The 21,143-nt window shown below is 43.0% G+C and overlaps 1 protein-coding gene across 1 annotated transcript in view; it reads right to left on the bottom strand.

The window, feature by feature from the left end:
• MATN2 (matrilin 2) overlaps positions 1-18,087 on the bottom strand; it is a 162,664-nt gene extending 144,577 nt beyond the window's left edge. The window contains exon 1 of the mRNA XM_023545902.2: positions 17,855-18,087. Coding sequence (XP_023401670.1) covers positions 17,855-17,996 — 142 coding nt within the window. The 5' untranslated portion in view covers positions 17,997-18,087. The remainder of the gene's footprint in view (positions 1-17,854) is intronic.
• Between the last annotated feature and the right edge of the window lie 3,056 nt (positions 18,088-21,143).

Here is a 21,143-nt window from a genome sequence, read left to right as displayed (position 1 = left end):
CTCTTTTCACATCCAAATTCATGAACTTGATAAAGTCTATTCAAGGGCTCTTTGGTAGTCCGTGGGCTCCAGGTTAACCAAAAACCAAACTCAATGCCGTTAAGTTGATTCCAACTCACAGCGACCCCATAGGACACAACAGAACTGCCCCATAGGGCTTCCAAGGCTATAACCTTTAAAGAAGCAGACTGCCACATCTTTCACCCTAGATGCTGCTGGTAGGTGTAAACTGCCTACCTTTCAGTTATCAGCTGAGCTCTTAACCATTGTGCCACCAGGGTTCCTTGGTCACAAAAAAAAGTTAAGAACCCCTCAATTAGATGATCCCTTAACTCTCTTCTAATTAAACTAGGGTGATCTAGGAGTGGCTCCTGGCTTCATCTATATATAATGGATAAGTTAACGTTGCAGATCAGACTTTTTTTTATCTGTAGATTGGGCTTTTTGAGGACAAGGGACATATGCAAGCAATAGGTGCTTTGCAAAACTGTCAAGCTCCATAGATATGCTAGGTATTACCATGGAAACTCAAGAGTAAATAAGAGACTTCTCCACCCCATTCACTCCCCACACACATCCCCCAGGTCTCAATGTTCCTAAGAGCTTTATGACCTATGGAAACAAAACACTGGGCACTTTTTGTTGAAGAAGATCATGTCCCCTGTTAAATACAGCTCAGTATTAAAAAATTTTTTTATTATGAACCACAATATATGCCAATAAGTTTGAAAATGTAGACAAATTTGACAATATTTAAGAAAAATATAAATTATCAAAAGAAACTCAAGAAGAAATAGAAAACCTGAATAGAGGAATGGATCTTGAAGAAATTGAATTAGTTTCAAATATATCCCCTCTACAGAAAAAAAAAAAAGGCCAGATGGTTTTATAAGCAAGTTTTACCAGGTTTTTTAAGGACGAAATTATCTCTACTTTATAAAAGCTGTTCTTTTCAAGACGTTAACTTAAACTTGATACCAAAACCAGACAGTGCAAAAAAGGAAAATTATAGGGAATACTAGCCAATCTCACTTATAAATCTAGGCATAAAAATTTATTAGCAAAATAAATCTAGCAGGTACAGAACATCATGATCAAAAAGAGCTTGTCCCGGTAATGCAAGGATTGGTTTAACATTAGAAAATCTATCACTGTAATCCATTACATTATCAGGCAAAAGTAGAAAAACTTCATAACCGAGTCAATAGGTGAAGGAAAAGCATTTGACAAAAAGTAGTTCAGAAACTGCAAGGATGAGTCAAAAGGTCCGACCTTAGTCCCCTTGGGTTTTTCTTGCCCTTTGGAGTCTCTAAGTCAACCCCACCCTGACCCCTGAGGGTACAGGGCATTTCCTGTAATGTTCTGGCCCCAAAAGAGACAAAAACTCCGTCCCTGGTTGGCATAGACTGGAAGTTTTTCAAATTTTTCCCTACCAAAGAGCAGTACTGCCAACCCTCCAGCTCCTCCTAGAATGTCATCCACACAGTAAAGATCAAGAAAGGCAGAATCCTTCCTGCAACCCTCCACGGCCTCTCCATTTCATGCCAGCTTATAGCCATCCTCCCACCAACCCGCGCATCTATCTATCCATCCGTGGCGAAGACTAAGAGAGGCAGATTTCTTTCTGCAACCTTCTTAGGCCTCTTCAGTTCATTCCAGTTTATATCCAGCCATGCATCTGCCCATCCACCGACCCCCCCCATCCATCCATCCATCCATCCATCCATCCATCCATCCATCCATCCATCCATCCATCCATCCATCGCAAGGACTAAGAGAGGCAAATTTCTTCCTGCAACCCACCTAGGCCTCTCCATTTCATTCCAGTTTTCATCTATCCATCCAACAAATAATTATTGAGCATCTACTACATTCCAACCAAAACTTCCTGCCCTCATAGAACTTAAACTCTACTGGTAGCTTTCTAATGCCTGTGAGAAAGGGCCTTTCCACATGGAATTGACCCGGAAAATAATCTTATCTTTCAGGTGATTCCTAGCATTCCACAGAGGAACTGCTCTTAGTTCTTGCTCTATAACTACACCAGAATGCAACAGACACAGTGTTACTATTCCACGAATTCAAATGGTACAGACAAAGGATGAGGTGAAGGCATGCATGTGTCTACTCCACGGAGTGCCTCATGCTCTCATAGGAACAGGCACCATGTCTGAGTTGACCCCTGCACATGGTGCAAAGAGCACGATCGTCTGAAAGTGACAGAGGGGACTCACTTGGTCTTGCCTGGGCAACAAGTTTGCTGGCATGTGAGGCTCTGTTTTCTCCCATCAGGAAGGGCTGCCCCAAGCTCAACATCTCGTGGGTCCAGTGGCTTTCTCCTGCCAGCAGGAGACCCAGGAGTCTCCCTGGGTACTGGGGAGTTGATTTTCCCAGACAACTCCTGACAACAGCTGGCCCCCACATCCAGATGGGCACCAAGCTACATGGGTATTCCCCCACTGACAAGGCTGCTTTCCGGGAAAGATCTCTCTGATGGAACGTAGACTCACACCGTGCACCCAGCAGTGCCTGCACTCAGACACATCTCTCTGAGATGATGAGGCATCAGGCAGACCCATACCTTCTCTCACTGATTTCACCTAAGCAAATTTTCCCAGAAAAGACTCATGCTGCTTAAGAATGTAGAATCTGTACCAAACCCTAAAGCATGACAGGTTGTGAGCCAGATGTGACTCTGGCATGACCTTGCAGTATTTGCTCCCGAAAAGATGCCTCACATACTCTAGGTATTCACTGAGTATTTCTGAATGGATCATAACATGAAGGTAAATTATAAAGTACAAAATAATGTATTAGCACTAAACCAAGGAGCCCTGGTGGTGCAGTGGTTAAGTGCTCCACTGCTAACTTAAAAGTAGGTGGTTCAAACCCACCTAGTAGCTCCGCAAGAAAAAGAACTGGTGATGTGCTCCCATAAAGATTACTGCCTAGAAAACCCTATAGGGCAGTTCTACCATGTCCCATGGGGTCACTATGAGTTGAAATTAAATTGGCGGCACCCAGCAACAGTAACAACAAAACTAAACCACTTTGGTATGGAAAAAAAGTTAGCTAAAATTGATGATTTCCTCTTCCTTTTCATTTTGGAGACAAATTCACATTTGCTTGGAAGAGGGGGGTGGGTGGGACAGTATCTCAGTCATCTAGTGCTGCTGTAACAGAAATACCACAAATAAACAAAGTTTATTCTCTCACAGTCCAGTAGGCTAGGTGTCCGAATTCAGGGTACCAGCTCAGGGCAAGGCTTTCTCTCTCTGTTGACTCTGACAAGCAACAAGTTCTTGTCATCAGCCTTCCCTTGGTCTGGGAGCATCTCATCGCAGGAACCTCAGGTCCAAAGGACATGCTCTGCTCCTGGCGCTGCTTTTTTGGTTGTATGAAGTTCCCGTGTCTCTCTGCTCACTTCTCTCTTTTATATCTCCAAAGGGATTGCCTTAAGACACTACCTAATCTTGTGGACCTCATCAATATAACTGCCGCTAATCCATCTCATTTAATCATAGTGATAGGATTTACAACACATAGAGAAATCACATAAAATGGTGAACAATCACACTAAAATGGGACTCATGGCCCAGCTAAGTTGACAAGATATTTTTGGGTGACACAATTCAATCCATGACAGACCGTCACATCAGGACAGGCACAGGGACTCTGGCATCTGGCATCTGGGCACCACCAGGAGAAGGGAGCGCCTCCTTGGCTACCCCACGAACGAATCTCAAAGATTTAAGGATTCTTCATCTTTCTCTGGGCCTAGCCCAGCACTGGCAATATGGGGGTTCTCAATGCACATTTATTCTATAAATGGATAGAGCACAAGGTGTCGTGTCTAGGGAATCAAGAGCTAGAGATGGAAAGCAGCCACTTGCAGCCTTGGGAGGTTTCAGCCTTTTGGATGGGATTCTTCCACAGCTCAATTCATGATCCAAGCTGACTTTGAGGGCCTCTGGGGCTCATCTTTCCAGGGCTTCTCATGGCATAACTTGCACTGTAGGCCATCCATTGGGCCTTTCTGAGGGCCGCTCCTGGTTCTGAGCCCAAGGTAAGTGGTGCTTACATTCATCTGGTTTCTTCTCCAGACCCTTCACGTGCATCAGCCCTTTGTCATCTGGTCACTCTGCCTCCTCTTGGACGTTCTCTCTCATTGTCTGGCTGCAGGGTCATGCTATCTTCTCCCCTCTTCTCCTTTGCAGGCGCCATCATCCTCTGAGCAGCCAAAACACACACATTGCCTTACTTTCATTTTCCCTATAAATCAGCCTCCCCTGGACCTAATGAAAGAAGACTTTTCTGAGCTAGTGGTTCTAATTCTTGGCTTTCAAAAAACCTGCCTGGGACTTGGTTTCACACCCTGACTAGAATGTGCTCATTTCCCATCCACGGCACAAGTCCAGTTACAATCATTATTTTGAGCTCCAACCCTAGGACATTGGCTGGCCAACTGGTTTGTCGGACCAGCTTTAATGACTCAGAAATATATGATGGCAAATTAATAAGTAACACACTTATGGTGTCTTTGAGCATGCTTCCCCAGTGTCTGTAAGTAACAGTTATATCACCCTCAAATGGGAATAGAAAGTGAATCAGAAAGGAAAAAGAGGCTCCTTAGGAACATGTCAGAAGATGACACATAGGTGATAGAAAATCTGGCAGTGATTATTGGTGATGGTTGCACAACATGATTAATGTAATCGAAGTTACTAAACTGTACACATGAAATATGTTGAATTGACAAATGTTATGTTATATATATATTGGCAACAATAATAAAAATAAAGAAGATGAAACTGTCCCTCACAAACTTCATATTTACTGGGAAAGCGAGAAGCAAAGCAACTCAAATCTCTGTGGTATTTTCTATCACAAATACATTAAATGTTTATAGATCGCTTGTTTAGGCAACTTTTTGAACTAGCTCTCCTTGTATTTTCAGATGACTTGGAAAAAGATATAGACAGCATTTTATCAAATTGGCAAATGACCCTAATTTGCTAAGTTTCGGAGAAAAAAAAAAAGATCTTCACAAACTAGAATGATGAACCTAAATGAAGAAGATAAAATTTAATACAAATAAATTGAAAGTATGCCACTTCGGTTTTTTAAAAATCTGCTACATGATAGCTGTTAAGCCATATATAATAAAGGTCTAGTGGTTTCCATAGAGTACAAACTCTACATGAGTTAACAAAGAGCTAATGCGATTTACCTGCAATAACGCCTTTATTCAACTAACATTGCCAGAAGTATACCCCAGTGACCCAACCAATTATATGTGTTACCAGTCACTAATAATTTCTCAGTTTCTCCCTTGACTTTTTCATGACACAGAAATTGCCTCATTAAATTTGGTTGAGCGCTTTTGTATTTCCACAGAACCTCATTTTTAAGTAAGATATTAATAAATGTGATCTCAAAGACCCTTCGGGCAGATTTGCCTTGGAAAGAAAATACTGAGCTCTGCTCTTTCTTCTTTTTTTTTTCTACAGGGGAGAAAGTTCTTATCCATCCTGTTCATTTCCTGATTTTGCAGGCACTTCCATAGAAATCTCAGAATGTTAAGGTTTACAGATCAGAGCTTTACTTAATCTTCTGGCCACAAGGCCCTCTTATTATCTTCAAAGTCCTCGATGCTTGAGAATGTAATTCGTTTCCTTTGCAAGCTGCTCCGGTGGCTGTGAAGTTTCCAAATGGAAGAAAAACTTCTGTCTTTTTGAAAGCACAGGTTCTGTGTCGCCTCTTTAACATCTTGCCTAACACAGTGTACACAGAGCCCCTGTATCATCTGTTTTTCAAACTAACCATCCTCAGGTCTTTCAACAATTTTCCCCATGCCCTGGTTTTGGAAATCCTTGCCAGCCTGTGGCCTTTCTCTGGATACTCTCCACTTTGCTCATTTGTTAGTCCACTTACTCCTACAGGTAATTACTGAGAGCCTGCTGTGTACCAGGTCGTTGCTAAGCACTGCAGATACAATGATGAATCACACAGACAATTAAGCACAGTGATTAAGTGCTGGGATGGGGATATACAAGGTGCTAGGCGAATGCATAATGAGCCCCGGAGGTGAAATGATTAAGCGTTCAGGGGCTAACCAAAAGGTTGGCAGTTCAAACCCACCAGCCGCTCAGTGGGAGAACAGACTGAGGGATCTGCTCCTGTAAAGACTACAGTCTAGGCAACCCTCTAGGGCAGTCACACAGAGTCATTATGAGTCAGAATCGACTGGCTTCTGTTGAGATTTGAAAGATGAGTCCAGTTCCGTTGGATAAACAGAGGAGGTGCGGTTGTAGAAAACAGTTTGAGCAAAGGAAATGGCAAGTATACAGGCTTCTCAAATCCTGCCTCTGCTGCTCAGCACTTGCACAGCATTCTTGCAAGACATTTAACATCTATAAAATGAGGATGTTAATACGTTGCAGAGTGAAGCTTAGCACAATGCCTGGCACATAACGGAGGCTCAAAAACATGTCAGCCATCACTACCATTGTCATCTTTATTATCATCAATTAGGGAGACCCAGGCATGATTGACTCCAGAGGGTCAGGTTGCCCACCACACTCCCCAAGAGCACCAGTCATCAAAGAGAAGAACAGAACGGTACACAAGGGCATCCTGGAACTGGAGAAGGAAATGAGGGAGGGGAGGGATTTAAGAGGAAGAGATGAAGGAGAGTTATAGAAAAAGAAGAGGATAAAGAAAGAGTTTACTAGAGAAGAGAAAGGGAGAAAGAAGGGGAGAGGGAGAATCTGTAGGAGAAAAAAAATCTATTTATTGGCTAGGAAAGCTTTCAACTTTCTTGCTTTTTAGAGGTCAGATACTGTACTTTTTTGGTTCTCCCAACATTAATCATAAGATAAGAATGAGGACTCTCACTTCATACAGTTTATAAAAAAATGAATGATAACAGAGAGGCTGGTGGTATGCATAAGGCAGCGCATAGGCACAGAGAGATGCATTTTATGGGGAACAGTATGTCTGGGCTGGGCAGCAGCCACTACAGCCCCTCCACTGGATCCATGTTTCCCGGATGTGATGGCGCTGGGGATGAGGCGCAGAAGGGGACACGGCGGCTAAGGGCTAAAGACGGGGTGTGGGGGAGATGTTACTTCAGAGTGTTTTATTTTATTTTTTTTTAAAAAAAGCTTTTGCTGTATTTAGAATAATATAGGGTCACTATGAGTCGGAATTGACTCGACAGCAGTGAGTTTGGTTTTTTGGTTTTCTACACATCAGCGTTCATTTTTAGAATCAAATCTGATGATAAAGACAAACACCAGCCACTCGATTCTTTAGACGTGCTGGTTGACTGCTATGCTGTAAGGGGCTGGCTCCCTGCACAGGCTTGAGGTCTACCTTTGGCCAAATCCTCCAGGTAGAAAGATGCTAGCAGCTTGGTTTCAAAGCCCCAAAAGGGACAGCCCAGCCTACAGTCAGTTTAGCTCTCCAGCTGCAGTTTTCCCTGCAGATGTTACTCAACTCGAGTTGTCTTTCTGGCTTGAGCCCCACAGCAGCTCTTCCTGAGATCTTTTCTTCCTGCCTCTCTACACCCCCATCTTCTAGATTTCTCTTCTGCAATGTTTCTCAAAGGGAGGTCCCCAGAAATGCAACTTCTTGGGCCTCCACACAGACCTACTGAATCAGACACACTGGATGGGGGGGACCAGCAATCTCTGTTCTAACGAGTCTTCCAGAAGCTTCTGATGCAGACCAAAGTTTGATAACCACTGCTCCACTGCCTGATTCTACTGACCCACTGTCATGGATTAAATTTTGTCCCCAAAAAATATTTGTCAACTCGGCTAGGTCATGATTCCCAGTATTTTATGACTGTCTACCATTTTGTCATCTGATGTGATTTCCCTATGTGTTGTAAATCCTATCACTATGACGTAACAAGATGGATTAGCGGCAGTTACATTGATGAGATCTACAAGATTTAGATAGTCTTAAGCCAATCTCTTTTAAAATATAAAAGAGAGAAGAGAACAGAGAGACATGGAGACCTCCTACCACCAAGAAAGCAGCATCGGGAGTAGAGTGCATCCTCTTTGGACCTAAGGCTCCTGTGCTGAGATGCTCCCAGAGCAAGGAAAGACTGATGCATCACAAGGACCTTCCTCCAGAGCCGACAGAGAGAGAAAGCCTTCCCCTGGACCCGGTGCCTACTGGACTGTGAAAGAATAAACTTCTCTTTGTTAAAGCCATCCGCTTGTAGTATTTCTCTTAAAGCAACACTAGATGACTAAGACACCCACCCTCCACTCTACTGCCTGGTCCTCCCGATCTGCCCCTTCTGTCTCAAAATTTTCTCCTTCCTCGGCCTCCAGAATATGGTACCACTTTGTTTCTCCTCCCCTGGAGAGAGTGAAAGAAAGCCAAGGACTGCATTGGGGCTTCCACCACAGAAATGAGAGAAGGGGCATCAGGAAGACAAGAGAATCAGAGACATCACCAAGTCCTAGGTGAGATCTGAGGGATCACTGACTTCAACCCCCTTGCTTTATAGATGAGGAAACTGAAGCCTAGAAGAGGAAGGTGACTTGCCCAGGATCACTTGCTAAGTAGAAGTCAAATCAAGACTGGAACTATCCTGTTGTTGTTAGCTGCCATTAAGTCAGCCTCTGACTCATGGTGACCGCGTGCACAATGGTCCTGCATCATCCCCATGATCAGTTGTAGACTGGACCATTGTGATCCAGAGGGTTCTCACTGGCTGATATTCAGAAGTAGAATGCCAGGCCTTTCTTCCTAATCTGTTTTAGTCTGAAAGCTCCACTGAAACCTGTTCAGCATCATCACAACACTTAAGGCTTCACTGACAGATGGGTGGTGGCTGCGCTTGAGGTGCATTGGCCAGAAATCCAACCTGGCTCTCTAGCATGGAAGGCAAGAATTCTACCACTGAACCACTAATGTCATTGTAACTAGCCTAATAAGGACTAAATCAGTCATCTGCATGGCTTATCACTCAATTATTGAACATACACTGAGCTTTTGCTATGGACAGGACCAAAGCCAGGGCTGGGGTTGGCGGAACCCAGGTGTAACCAGCTCTTTACAAAAACTCTTGGCCCAGGAGCAAACAGAGGCTGTAATCAGCCCTGTGTCTTCTCCAGTACAGGCACAAAGGCACATCTGCCCCTAAGCCATGTGTTCTTTCTATGAGGTGGGGTTGGGGCTGGGTACCTCTTCCGTCTAGGTTTACAGAAGCCTGAACAAGTTTACCAAATGACCTGATCTCTCTGAGCCTTGGCATCCTCATGTGAAAATGCGATCTAACAATACCACTTTGTAGGGCTTCATTTATTTACTTATTTTTTGATGTGGATTAAGTGAGATAACATGTCCCTGCTTATATCAGGGGCTCAAGAAATAAGAGTTCCCCTCCATAGGTGCTAAGAGAAATGAAAGTGTCAGTATCTATCTTCAAGGGATTGATAGTCTAGTGGCAAATATGGGGCAAACACAAAATAACTAGAATATCAATCCCTCTGAAGTAGTGTGGTAGTTAATTTTGTGTGTCAATTTGGCTAGGCTTGCTTCCCACTTATTTAGCTGAACATTAATATAGTTTCTGTGTTGGAATAGTTACATGTGACTAGATCAGCTGGCCTTGAGTAGAATAGATTACCTTCCACAGTGTAATGTAATGACCTTTCATCTAATGTAGCATAATGTAATCACTATCCATAATGTATTCTAATGTAATGTAATCAATAAATCAGTTGAAACTGGACTAAACCAAAAGCAAAGAAGTTTCCTGAATACAACCAAAAGCTTCGAAAGCCAGAGTAGCAGGGACAGGGGTCTGGGGACCATGGTTTCAGGGGACATCTAGGTCAATTGGCATACAAAACGTATTAAGAAAACGTTCTGCATCCCACTTTGGTGATTGGCGCCTAGGGTCTTAAACACTAGCAAGTGGCCATCTAAGATGCATCAATTGGTCTCAACCCACCTGGAGCAAAGGAGAATGAAGAATACCACAGGCATACGGTAAAGATGCGCCCAAGAGACAGAAAGGGCCACATAAACCAGAGATCACATCAGCCTGAAACTGAAAGAACTAGATGGTGCTCGGCTACCACTGATCACTGCCCTGATAGGGAACACAAAAGAGAATCCCCGATGGAGCAGAACAGTGGGATGCAGACCTCAAATTCTCTTAAAAAGACTGGGCTTAATGGTCTGACTGAGGCTAGAGAGGTCCTGGAGGTCATGGTCCCTGTACCCTTTGTTAGTCCAAGACTGGAACCATTCCCAAAGCCAACGCTCCAGACTGGACTATAAGATAGATAATGATGCTGGTGAGGAGTGAGCTTCTTGGCTCAAGTAGACACATGAGACAATGTGGGCAACTCCTGTCTGGTGGCAAGATGAGAAGGAAGAGGGGGACAACAGCTGGTTGAATGGACACGAGGAATATAGGGTGGAGAGGAGGAATGTGCTGTTTCATTAGGAGGAGGGCAGCTAGGAGTACATAGCAAGGTGTCTATAACTTTTTGTAAGAGCGACTGACTTGTAAACCTTCACTTAAAGCACAATAAAAAATAAAATAAATCAGCTGAGGTCATACCAGTTTAGGGTGGGTCCTAAACCTAATCATTTCTAAGTGTTAAAAACGCCAGAGTAGACACAGAGACACACTCACGGGGGAAGACAGATGACATAAAATGATCACCTACAGGTAAAGGAACGCGAGGGTTGCTGGCAGACACCAGAATTAAGAGCAAGGCTCACTGAAAGAATCAATATGGCCAAGACCCTGATTTGGACTTTTAGCCTTCAGAACTCTGAGAAAATAAATTTATGTTCTTTAAAGCCACCCACTTGTGGTATTTTTATTACAGCAGCACTAGGTAACTCAGACAGGTAGGTACCACTATTACCCCTCAGAATATAAAGACAGGCAGAGAAACCTACAGCATATCTTGCCTGGCTGGGAGAGGGTGGCAGCATTTGAGCTGGGCCCTGGCGATAATAGGCCTTTGCCAGGTCTTGGCTGGGGATGAACGCTCCAGGCAGAAGCAAGAAACTGAACAAAACCCTTCCTTCCTGGAAAGCTCAGGGAAGGAGACAAAAATTCTAACCACTGCAGGGTCACTTCAGGGCATTTACAGGTCAATCTCTCCAGGAGCCAGGGACACTGATGGCTTCTGGCATCTGCTTTACCTACTTCACCAAGAGTGCCAACAAATTTCAATTAGGGGTATTATTTTAGGATGTGGAGATTCATTACTGGAAGCCAACACTTGGAAATGTTAATAATTACCAACCCAGGCTAAAGCCTCCACTGGCAACACAGCGCAGGACATACTTACACTTAAATGTCTAAGCCAGCCAAGTCCTTTCAGTCACGTTGCTAACTGAGGAGGTTTTGCCTTCAAGAAACACACTGCATTTTTTGTATGCAAAAATGAAGTACTTTATCATGTACTATAATTCCCAAAGAGCAGATTTTGAGGCTGTCTAAAGTGAGTTTTTAGATTTTCTAAGTAGTAAACTGGCTGCCAAGGAGAAGTTTCACTAAATTCTGTGACCTACTCCTGAACACCACCACTCATCTGTCAGTTTGCCATACTGTGGTGGCTTGCATGTTGCTGTGATGCCAGAAGCTATGCCACCGGCATTTCAAGTATCAGCAGGGTCTCCCATAGTAGACAGGTTTCAGCAGACCTTCCAGAATAAGACAGACTAGGAAGAACGACCTGGTGGTCTACTCCTGAAAAATCTGGACAGTGAAAACCTTATGAATAGCACCAGAACTTTGTCTGCTATAGTGCTGGAAGATGAGCCCCTCAGGTTGGAAGGTACTCAAAACACAACTGGGGAAGAGATGCCTCCTCAAAGTACAGTTGACCTTAATGACATGGATAGCTTTGGGGACCATCATTTGCTGATGTGGCAAAACTCAAAATGAGAAAAAAAAAAAAAAAACCTGCAAATATCCATTAATAATCAGAATGTGGAATGTACAAAGTATGAATCTAGGAAAATTGGAAGTCATCAAAAATGAAATGGAGCTCATAAAGATCAATATTCTAGGCATTAGGAAGTATATAGATCTCTTCCAGGAATAGGAGGGAAAATGTTTGGATAATTGCCTCCATGAATAACTGCCTCCTTTGCCATGAGACCAGAAGAACTGGATGGTGCCTGGCTACCATCACCGAAAATTTTCATCAAAGATACTATAGAAGAATCCGATCAAAAGGGGAAAAGCACAGAACAAAATTTCAAATTCTTATAGAATCCAGATTTTCTGAAGCCATGGAATCTAGATGATCCTTGAAACTATTGCCCTGAGATAATCTTTAAACCTTAAACCAAAAATATCCCCTAAAGTCTTAAAACTTAACAATAGTTTAGCTTAACTAGTAAAGAACGTCTGCCTTGAGCATTCTGCTCTTTAAGGTCTATCTACAGGAGATCAAATTCACAACATCAACTCGAAAGCTTAGATAGGAAACTTAGGGAAAGTGAATTTATGTTAATGGGGGAGGAACAACTCAAAAAACAAGAGTCAGAATGGTTGCACGACTTGGAATGTAATCAATGTCACTCAATTGTACATGTAGAAATTGTTGAATTGATATATGTTCTGCTGTGTATATTCTCAACAACATCAAAAATAAAATTAATTATATTTAAAGAAATAAAACCTATGGAGCACAGTTCTACTCTGATACACATGGGGTGGCCATGAATTGAATGTGACTGCAGGGCAATTGATGGTATGATTAGGGTTGGGGCAACATGTCTTCCAGTTAGTGCCACCTTGAGGCAGGTACAGGAAGGGGATTAGAAGGGGATCTGTGCCACTGATAAAGGATGGAGGGGGGAGAATTTGAAGGGTTCCATTGAGCTTATGCTCCTGGGTGCAGTAATCCCTGCTGCTTCAACTCTACCTGTTGGCGTCATTGCCTGGAAGGACTCTGGCTGAAAAATGTCCTTCGTTCACTCTCCTGGTGGCCTGAGAGCCTTGGCTCGGGATTGCATTCTGCTAATTAGATAGCTCTCCCTGCCCTTTGCCATAGCCCAGGAAGGTTGAGGCTGTCCAGAGTTCGTAGTGGCTAGAGACAACTGTGGTCACTATTGTTGCATGCTTAAAATCCTCCAAGGGCTCTGTCATGGACTGAATTGTGTCCCCAAAAATGTGTGTCAAGTTGGCTAGGCCATGATTCCCAGTATTGTGTGATTGTCCACCATTTTGTCATCTGATGTGATTTTCCTATGTATTGTAAACACTACCTCTGTGATGTTAATAAGTTAGGATTAGAGGCAGTTATGTTAATGAGGCAGGACACAATCTAAAGATTAGGTTGTATATTAAGTCAATCTCTTTCAAGATATAAAAGAGAAAAGCGAGCTGAGAGACATGGGGACCTCATACCACCAAGAAAACAATGGCGGCAGTAGAGAGCATCCTTTTGGACCTGAGGTTCCTGTGCTGAGAAACTCCTAGATCAGGGGAAGATTGATGACAAGAACTTTCCCCTAGAACCCACAGAGAGAGAGAAAGCCTTTCTCTAGAGTTGGCACCTTAAGTTTGGACTTCTAGCCTCCTAAACTGTGAGAGAATAAATTTTTCTTTATTAAAGCCATCCATTTGTGGTATTTCTGTTATAACTGCACTAGATGACTCAGACAGGCTCCCTAACCCTAGAAAATAAAGCCCAAACTCTTTTTCAAAGCCCCTAAGGTCCTAAATGATCTGGTTCCCACCTCCTCCAGCTTTGTCTCCTGCTCAGACCACCCACCTTACAGATTGCCTGGCAGTTGCCAATTCCATCCATAACTCAGTTCTACCTCCATGCTTTCTCCTCAGTGCGCTCCAGCCTGTTCATGCCTCCAGGCTCTGCATGGTCTTCAACTTCACTGGGAATGCTTCTCTTAGACCAGCAGGATCCCTAGTGGCCCTTGATGGAGTCCCCGAGTGGTGCAAAGGGTTAGCACTTGCAGTTAAGCACTCGACTACTAGCCAAAAGGTTGGTGGTTCAAACCCATCCAGAGCAGCCTGGAAAGAAAGTTCTGGCGATCTGCTTCCAAAAGCTTACAACCCTGAAAACTCTACGGTACTCCATTCTACTCAGCAACACACTGGGTGGCTATGAGCTGGACTGGACTCTACGGTCACTAATTTGGTTTTTGTTTTTTTCAGGAGCCTCAAGGCTCTTTGAAGGAGCCCTGGTGTCACAGTGGTTAAAGTACTTGGCTGCTAACTGAAAGGTTGGCGGTTCGAATCCACCAGTCGCTCCTTGGGAGAAATGTGTGGCAGCCTGCTACCGCAAAGATTACACCTTGAGAACCCTGGGGGTCAGTGCTTCTCTGTTCTACAGGGTCAGCTCGAAGGCAGTGGGTTCACTTTTGGTTCTGGAGACTCTTTGAGAGAATCCATGAGGTCAAAATGATTTTGATAGTAACAGTATGAAACACTGAACAGTTATATTTGGCTAATATTATTTTTTTTATCTGTATGATAAAACACTAAACACTAATAATATTTGCCTTTTTGTTACTCTCATTCTCTCACAAGTATACAGACTATGAAAAGTTTACTGATACGATTTTAGACCACACAATTGCAACCAACCCTTAAGAAACTATCATTTGTCAAGTTTTGGTGTGATATCAAAGAAGAATATCCACAATTATCTGAAAAGGCCATTAAAATACTCTTCTTTTTCCCAACTGCATATCTATGAGGCCATAATTTCTTCATATAGACCAACCAAACAACATTTCCCAACAGACTGAATGGAGAAGATAAGAGAATCCAGCTGCCATCTATTAAACCAGACATTAAAGAAATTTGTAAAAACATAACACAGTGCTACTCCTCTAATTTTAATTTTCTAAATTTTGGAAAACATAGTTTCTTATACAAATGTTTTATTTATGTTAACATGGATTTACTATTATTTTTAAATTAACTAATAAATAGATTTTTTAAACATTCTCTGTTTCAATCTCTAATCCAGTAAATACCGATAGACCTAACCCACATAAACAAAATCGCTTTGGAATCCTCAACAACTATTGAGTGTAAAAGGGTCCTGACAGCAAAAAGTTTGAGAACCACTGCCGTATACCACACCCACTCAGCAGGCATGGACGAGCTGTAACTTGGACAGGACTCTATCGTTGTACACTGATTCCACCAAATTAATTATCTTGTTACATGTCTGTCTCCTCCACTATACTGTGGGCCTCCTGATGGTGGTTATTCATCTTAAATCCCCCGTGTCTGGTACAGAGTAAAAATTCCAGATGAACGCATGAGGTAAGAGGTAAACCCACACGGACTGACATCACAGGCAGACACGTGGACGGCCTGCAAATGGTCATAGGATGGGCGTATAATACATGCATTTTTTTTACATGCATTTTTTTAACTGGTTCAAGTTGTTACTTGGACTCTGATCTGAATTTAGACATAAAATATAAACATAAAAAAGAATAAACATCAAATCCAAACAAAAATGGACCTAAGAAACAACTCTGCTCCTTCCTTTCTGTTAAAACTTTCATCGAAAGGAAATTCAGAGACATCCTAGTAAACCAGTCACTAGTGAAATACATCATGCTGGTGGATACCATAAACACAGCCTCAGTGCTTTGCCATAAACAAGTGAAATGTGACCTGGGCCATGTTCCGAACACAGAAACCAAAAAGTGAAGAAAAGCAAACAGCCATAAAACACAAGGCACCATACTGGAATAATGAAATGGAGGTCATATTAATCACTGCAAAGACTACCAGAGAACCATGGCCTCTCCATCTGTGTTCCCTGTCAAAGTAAGACCAAGAGCAGATTTCACATGAGAATCCAGCCCAAAGTTGTAAAGTTCATGATTCTCACTCAACCCCATTCCTAAGCCAAGCAGCCCGCCAGCAGGTCTGGGAGCAGCTACTTGCAGGACTTACGGAACAGAGAGGTGAATGCAACCAGCACCCCAATTCCAGTCCTAGGGGTAGGGGATACGTGCCTGTGTCCCGTTCTCCCCTTTACACATTCTCCAGAAACAGACGGCAATGCTGGATACTGGAGTTTATGCCTTTTGGCAAAACAGGCTTCCATTTCTTACCTCAGAAGACAAGGGGCTTCCACTTCAGAACCTGAAGTTTGAAGGCTCTGGGGTGTGTACAGGCATGTGTGTGTGTGTGAGAGAGAGAGTGTGTGAAGGTGTGTGCATGTATGTGTGTGAGAGTGAAGGTATCTGTGTGAGGGGGCGAATATGACAGAGAGAGAGAGAGAGCAATTTGGAGCCAAGCAGAGTATTTTTTTTCCACAAGAGTGAGGTGGCTCATCTTGAAAGCAGCCCTGTCAGAAATCCAACTATGCAAATCAGTGGTGGTGATCTGGGAATCAGGCATTTCCAGTTCTATACACGCATGTCTATGATCATCTTAAAATGAGTTTTTTAAAACCCCTTTAATCAACCTAACTAAACATTTCCCAGTCCTTTTCGAACTTACAGAAGTCTTACATCACTATGAAAACAGGCACTCACAGGCAGGGGCGGGTTAACCAGTAAGCAAGGTACACGTGGGCATACATTAAGCAAGGTACGCACGGGCTTACTTGTGCTTGCTTACTTACGTGTGGTGCACAGTTTCACCTGTTTTTGTTGAGAAACAGGTGAAATCGTGCAGTTTCACCTGTTTTGGTGAAAAACAGGTAAAATTGTTCACTACACATTAGTAAGCAAGCACAAGTAGGCCCGTGTGTACCTTGTTTATTAGGTAATCCATCCCTGCTCTCAGGAGACTGAAGACACAGGAAACTTAGTGTCATGGGTCATTGTTTAGGTCAACACCAGAAAAAATTCTGGCTTCTCAAAACAAAGTTCGTGCCCTAAGTGTAATTTCAGAAGCTGAGACTGCCTGGTCACTGGGCAGTTCCCTCAGTGGTCTTCATAGGTGGTAGAGTCTAACCACTGGCCTAAAAGATGTAAATGGAAAATACAGTTTCAAAGAAAACAGCGTTGTGGAATGATTGTTGTGGGAAAGCTATTATGCATTACATACCTACTATTCACATTTTATAGATGAGGAAATTGAACCTCAGAGAGGTTATGCTGCCTAAATACACACATCTTGTAAGTAACATAACTAGGACTTGAACCCAAGTCTATGCCAAAAGCCATTCCCTTCCCATTGGTCAACCTCCCCATTACCTCCTCACCCTAGACTTATCAGAGCCCATATTTAGAACTTAACCAATTTATCTATGTTCTGTGTGTTTTCACAGCATCTCATTTCTCTCAGAGGAGAGGATGGCAAAAAAAAAATCGTCTGAAGAAAACATGTTCACTGGGTCAGAATAATAGACCCCTGACATTTTCCATTCGTAATATCTTGATTCAGCTCATAGTATCCTCACTTCTCTTCTGTGTCTGCCCTCCGCCCCACCATAAGCCTGCTTGCTCTTTTTCTCATTCTGCCATGCAAGGAGGCATTATTAACACAGATTTAGCTGAACAGATCCAATAAAGAATTCTCATAACACCTTTGCCCAGATAAATCCAACAAGGGCCTTTACAGATGAAAAATCTTGCCCTGCATATTGGAGAAAAGTCGTGAGCCTCAGATTAAACTGAAGGCTTTAAAAGAGAAGAGGTTAAATTTCATTTTGAAAACCTATGTAGGACCACACCTTCAACTCAGGATGCACTCATTGCCAGTGAGAACTCCCACCCCCGGCACACCCAGCCAAGGACCCAGAGACAAGAGCCCTCCCCTCTCCTGGCGTCACCCCTGGTCCTCTGTGGTCCTCCTTTAGCCACGCCACCCTGCCCTTCTGCAGGTGGAGCCCTCATCACTCACCCAGGAGGGCCGTCTGGGGGTGGGTCCGAGTGTGTCTCCCTCTGGAGATGGACCTCGAGCGCGGCCGCTCCCTGGCCTCAGCGGGGAGGAGGAGGACCTGTCCGAAGATCAGCAGAAGGCAGCCCAACAGCATCTTTTCCATTTTCGAGAAGAGGTTGAGGAGCAAGCCTGTGACAAACACAAGACAAGAGGGGGCAGGGTGAGCTCTCCGGGTCTCCCTGAACTCCAGGTGCTGCAGATCTGCCGCCCACCTTTTCACCTTTCAAACATGCCACGTGCACTTAAGATGCCATTTGTACGTTTGACCCGTAAGGACTTAAGTAACCCCCGTTGGTGGGTTTTTCTAGGGTACCCTGAGCCAGGCATGCACAGTTGTAATTTTTCGTTGCTTTAGTCATCATAAGGCTGAATGGAAAACTTGAAACAAAAATTCCATCTTGAACTCTCTTATCAGTTAGCTCAAAAAAGTTGTCCATTGTCCCGTTCTGTATCTTGGATTTGAAATGGAAAAACTATCTGAGGGCTCCAAGTAACACTATTCCTTATGTCTAATAAAGCGGATGGCATAAAATAATATATATGAATTTCTTAAAGAGTTCACGTCTAGCTGACATCAGGTAGCATCACAGAGCCAGCCTCCCAGCCACCCACCTACGATATTAACTCTTTAGTTGCTATTTGTTAAACGGTATATCAGCCCTTTTTACGCCTCTGGACCTCCTAGGGTAGTACATTATTCCGGTTCTAGTGCATTTAGCATCAAGGTGGGTCCCTTTTGAAATGTGTGAAGCTCAGCAGACTGGAGTTGGAATCTCACCGTTGTGTAGGTTGAGCATTCTATTAGGTGATGCTTCCTGAATGTGTTCGTTTTATAAACTTTTCCCCTTTTTTTTTTCTCCCTGAATTTCTGTGTGGTAAGGCTTGCAAGCATAATTATGGCTTCCCTGTGTGATAGTTAGGGAGCCCTGATGGGTTTGTTTTGGTTTTTCTGAGTCATATTTGGAAAACCAGAAGTTCCTCGTGTCATCTGATAGAAAGGCGCCCACAATAAATTCTCTATTTAGCTCTTATTGGTATATTGTCATACCACAGATCGGGGGCACCAGAGCGCCACTCGCCTTATCGGTGTCTTGTATTCCCAGATCAAATTTCTCAAAATCCATATTACCAACCCAAAATTTAAACACACACAATTAGTAAGCATGTGTTCCAATACTGAAAACACACGTCATCAAAAAAGTTTTTTGAAAAATAAAAATTTGGTAATGAAAGGATTTTAAGAGGGAACATGATGCAGTGTTAAGAGTTTGAATCCTGGGTCCAACACTTGCTAGCTGTTTGTGACTTTGGGTAATCTATCAGATTATGAGAATAATATTAGCACATACTTTGTAGGGAGAATTGAATGAGCTAATACACGTAAAGCATTTATAGTAGTGCCTGACACGTAAATGTTAAATGTGCTTAAAAAAAAAAAAAAAAGGAAAGAAAGAAAAATAAGCAAACCCTGCTCCGTATGCTAGGGCACCAGAGAGGAACAGGATCAAACCCCATGTTGACCAAGAAGCTCTCAGATGCATAAACAGTTACAACCCTGAGTTGAGTCTCAGGGTACCTACAGGGCATTTCAAACAAAGTAGCACTGCCTTTACTTGTTGTCTGGCCACCAGCTGGCATGGAGCAGGGAAGATTCTAATCAGCGAACATGGTCAGATCCATTTTTTCCCAGGACAGCAGATGCTACCAGATCTCAGATCCCCTTAGAATGGAACTCTTCACAGGGAACGTACTTGGCAACACAGTGAATGACAGTGAATGATGTCAAGACAATTATGACAAAACCACCACGCCTGACAAAACCTCACGGACAAGGCAATATCTTCGGGCTGGGTTTAACTTTATTCTTCCATAATCTCTGCATATAATGGGTGTTATAGCAATTTATTAATTTCTATAAATTGGTTGGGGAGGAGGGAATATTTATGGAAGAACAACATTTAAGCAGTATCATTTGTATTTAAAATCTTTACTAAGCTCTTATCTCGTGTTTGACAATTTCACCTAATTTATTTCATTTAATCCTTATAGCTGAGACAGAGCCCCCACAGTGCTGCATTAAAACTCCTGTTTTCTTTGCTGGGATTCCTTCGCTCCCCACCCCTCTAGCTTTGCATTTCTAACTTGCTTTTGATTGGAAGTTATGTTTAAGCCCCATTGCACCTGCCTAGTATGATTAACAATGTTGCTGACGTAACTTGTATGAACTTCCTACTTGGAAACCCCTTAAAAGTAACTTTTCTCCTTACCCTCTGGGAGCAGTCTTGGCAGCAGCAGCTCTGACTGACTCCTTTTCCTTGCACAACAAAATAAAGGTGATTTTCCTGTTCCCTCACCTTGGTCTCTCATTTATTGGCCAATAGGAGGCATGCCGAACAAGATCCTGGGGTTTCCACCTAGTAACACAGACTCGAGGGCACTGGTTCACAGAAATATTTCTGCTTTTTAGAGATAAGAAAACTGAGGCTCAGAGAAGTTCAGTAACTTGACCAACGTCACACAGCTGAAGTGGTAAAGTAGGGATTCACACCCAGGGATAGCAGGCCCATTTGCCAATTCATTGACTAGCAGAAAAACAATTAGCCGAAAGTCAAAGCCACAGAAGTCAGTTCATGAAAGGCCATAGCTGTTTCACCGTCAGAGGCAGGGACAGGCACAGCAGGGTCTGGAGTAGGGACCATTTCCTGAAACTTAAAAGAAATACTCAATAATTCTGTGAACTGTTTGTTCAGCAAATCAATTTCAGGAATTGACCTGGTGATGAAGCTTAGCCTGCTGTCCTTCAAAGTCCACGGTTTTTCATATTCCCTGTATTGAGCTAGCTCACTTTTCACTACCCATTAAAATTATATAATAATAATAAAACAAAGTCAAACCTGTTGCCGTCGAATCGATTCCGACTTATATTGATCCTATAGGACAGATTAGAATTGCCCTATAGGGTTTCCAAGAAGTGGCTGGTGGATTTGAACCACTGAATTTTTGGATAGGGGCCAAGCTATTAGCCACTGTGCCACTATCCAATACAATAATAATAATAAAAAAAAAGTGAACATTTATTCAGAGTTTACTATGTGCCAGGCACCGGACCAAGTCCTTCAAATGTATTAAGTCATTTAATTCTTACAGTAACAAAGAAGTAACTCGCCCAAGCTTACATGGCTCATAGGGAGTGACGCTCTAGGGCACAGATGCTCCTTACGGATTACTTCTGCCCAATCCTTTTAGGATG

This window comes from Loxodonta africana, chromosome 14, assembly GCF_030014295.1.
Source record: "Loxodonta africana isolate mLoxAfr1 chromosome 14, mLoxAfr1.hap2, whole genome shotgun sequence".
Lineage (NCBI taxonomy): Eukaryota > Metazoa > Chordata > Mammalia > Proboscidea > Elephantidae > Loxodonta > Loxodonta africana.
The sequence above is the reverse complement of the archived record's forward strand: the minus strand, read 5'-3'. Positions and strand labels throughout refer to the sequence as shown.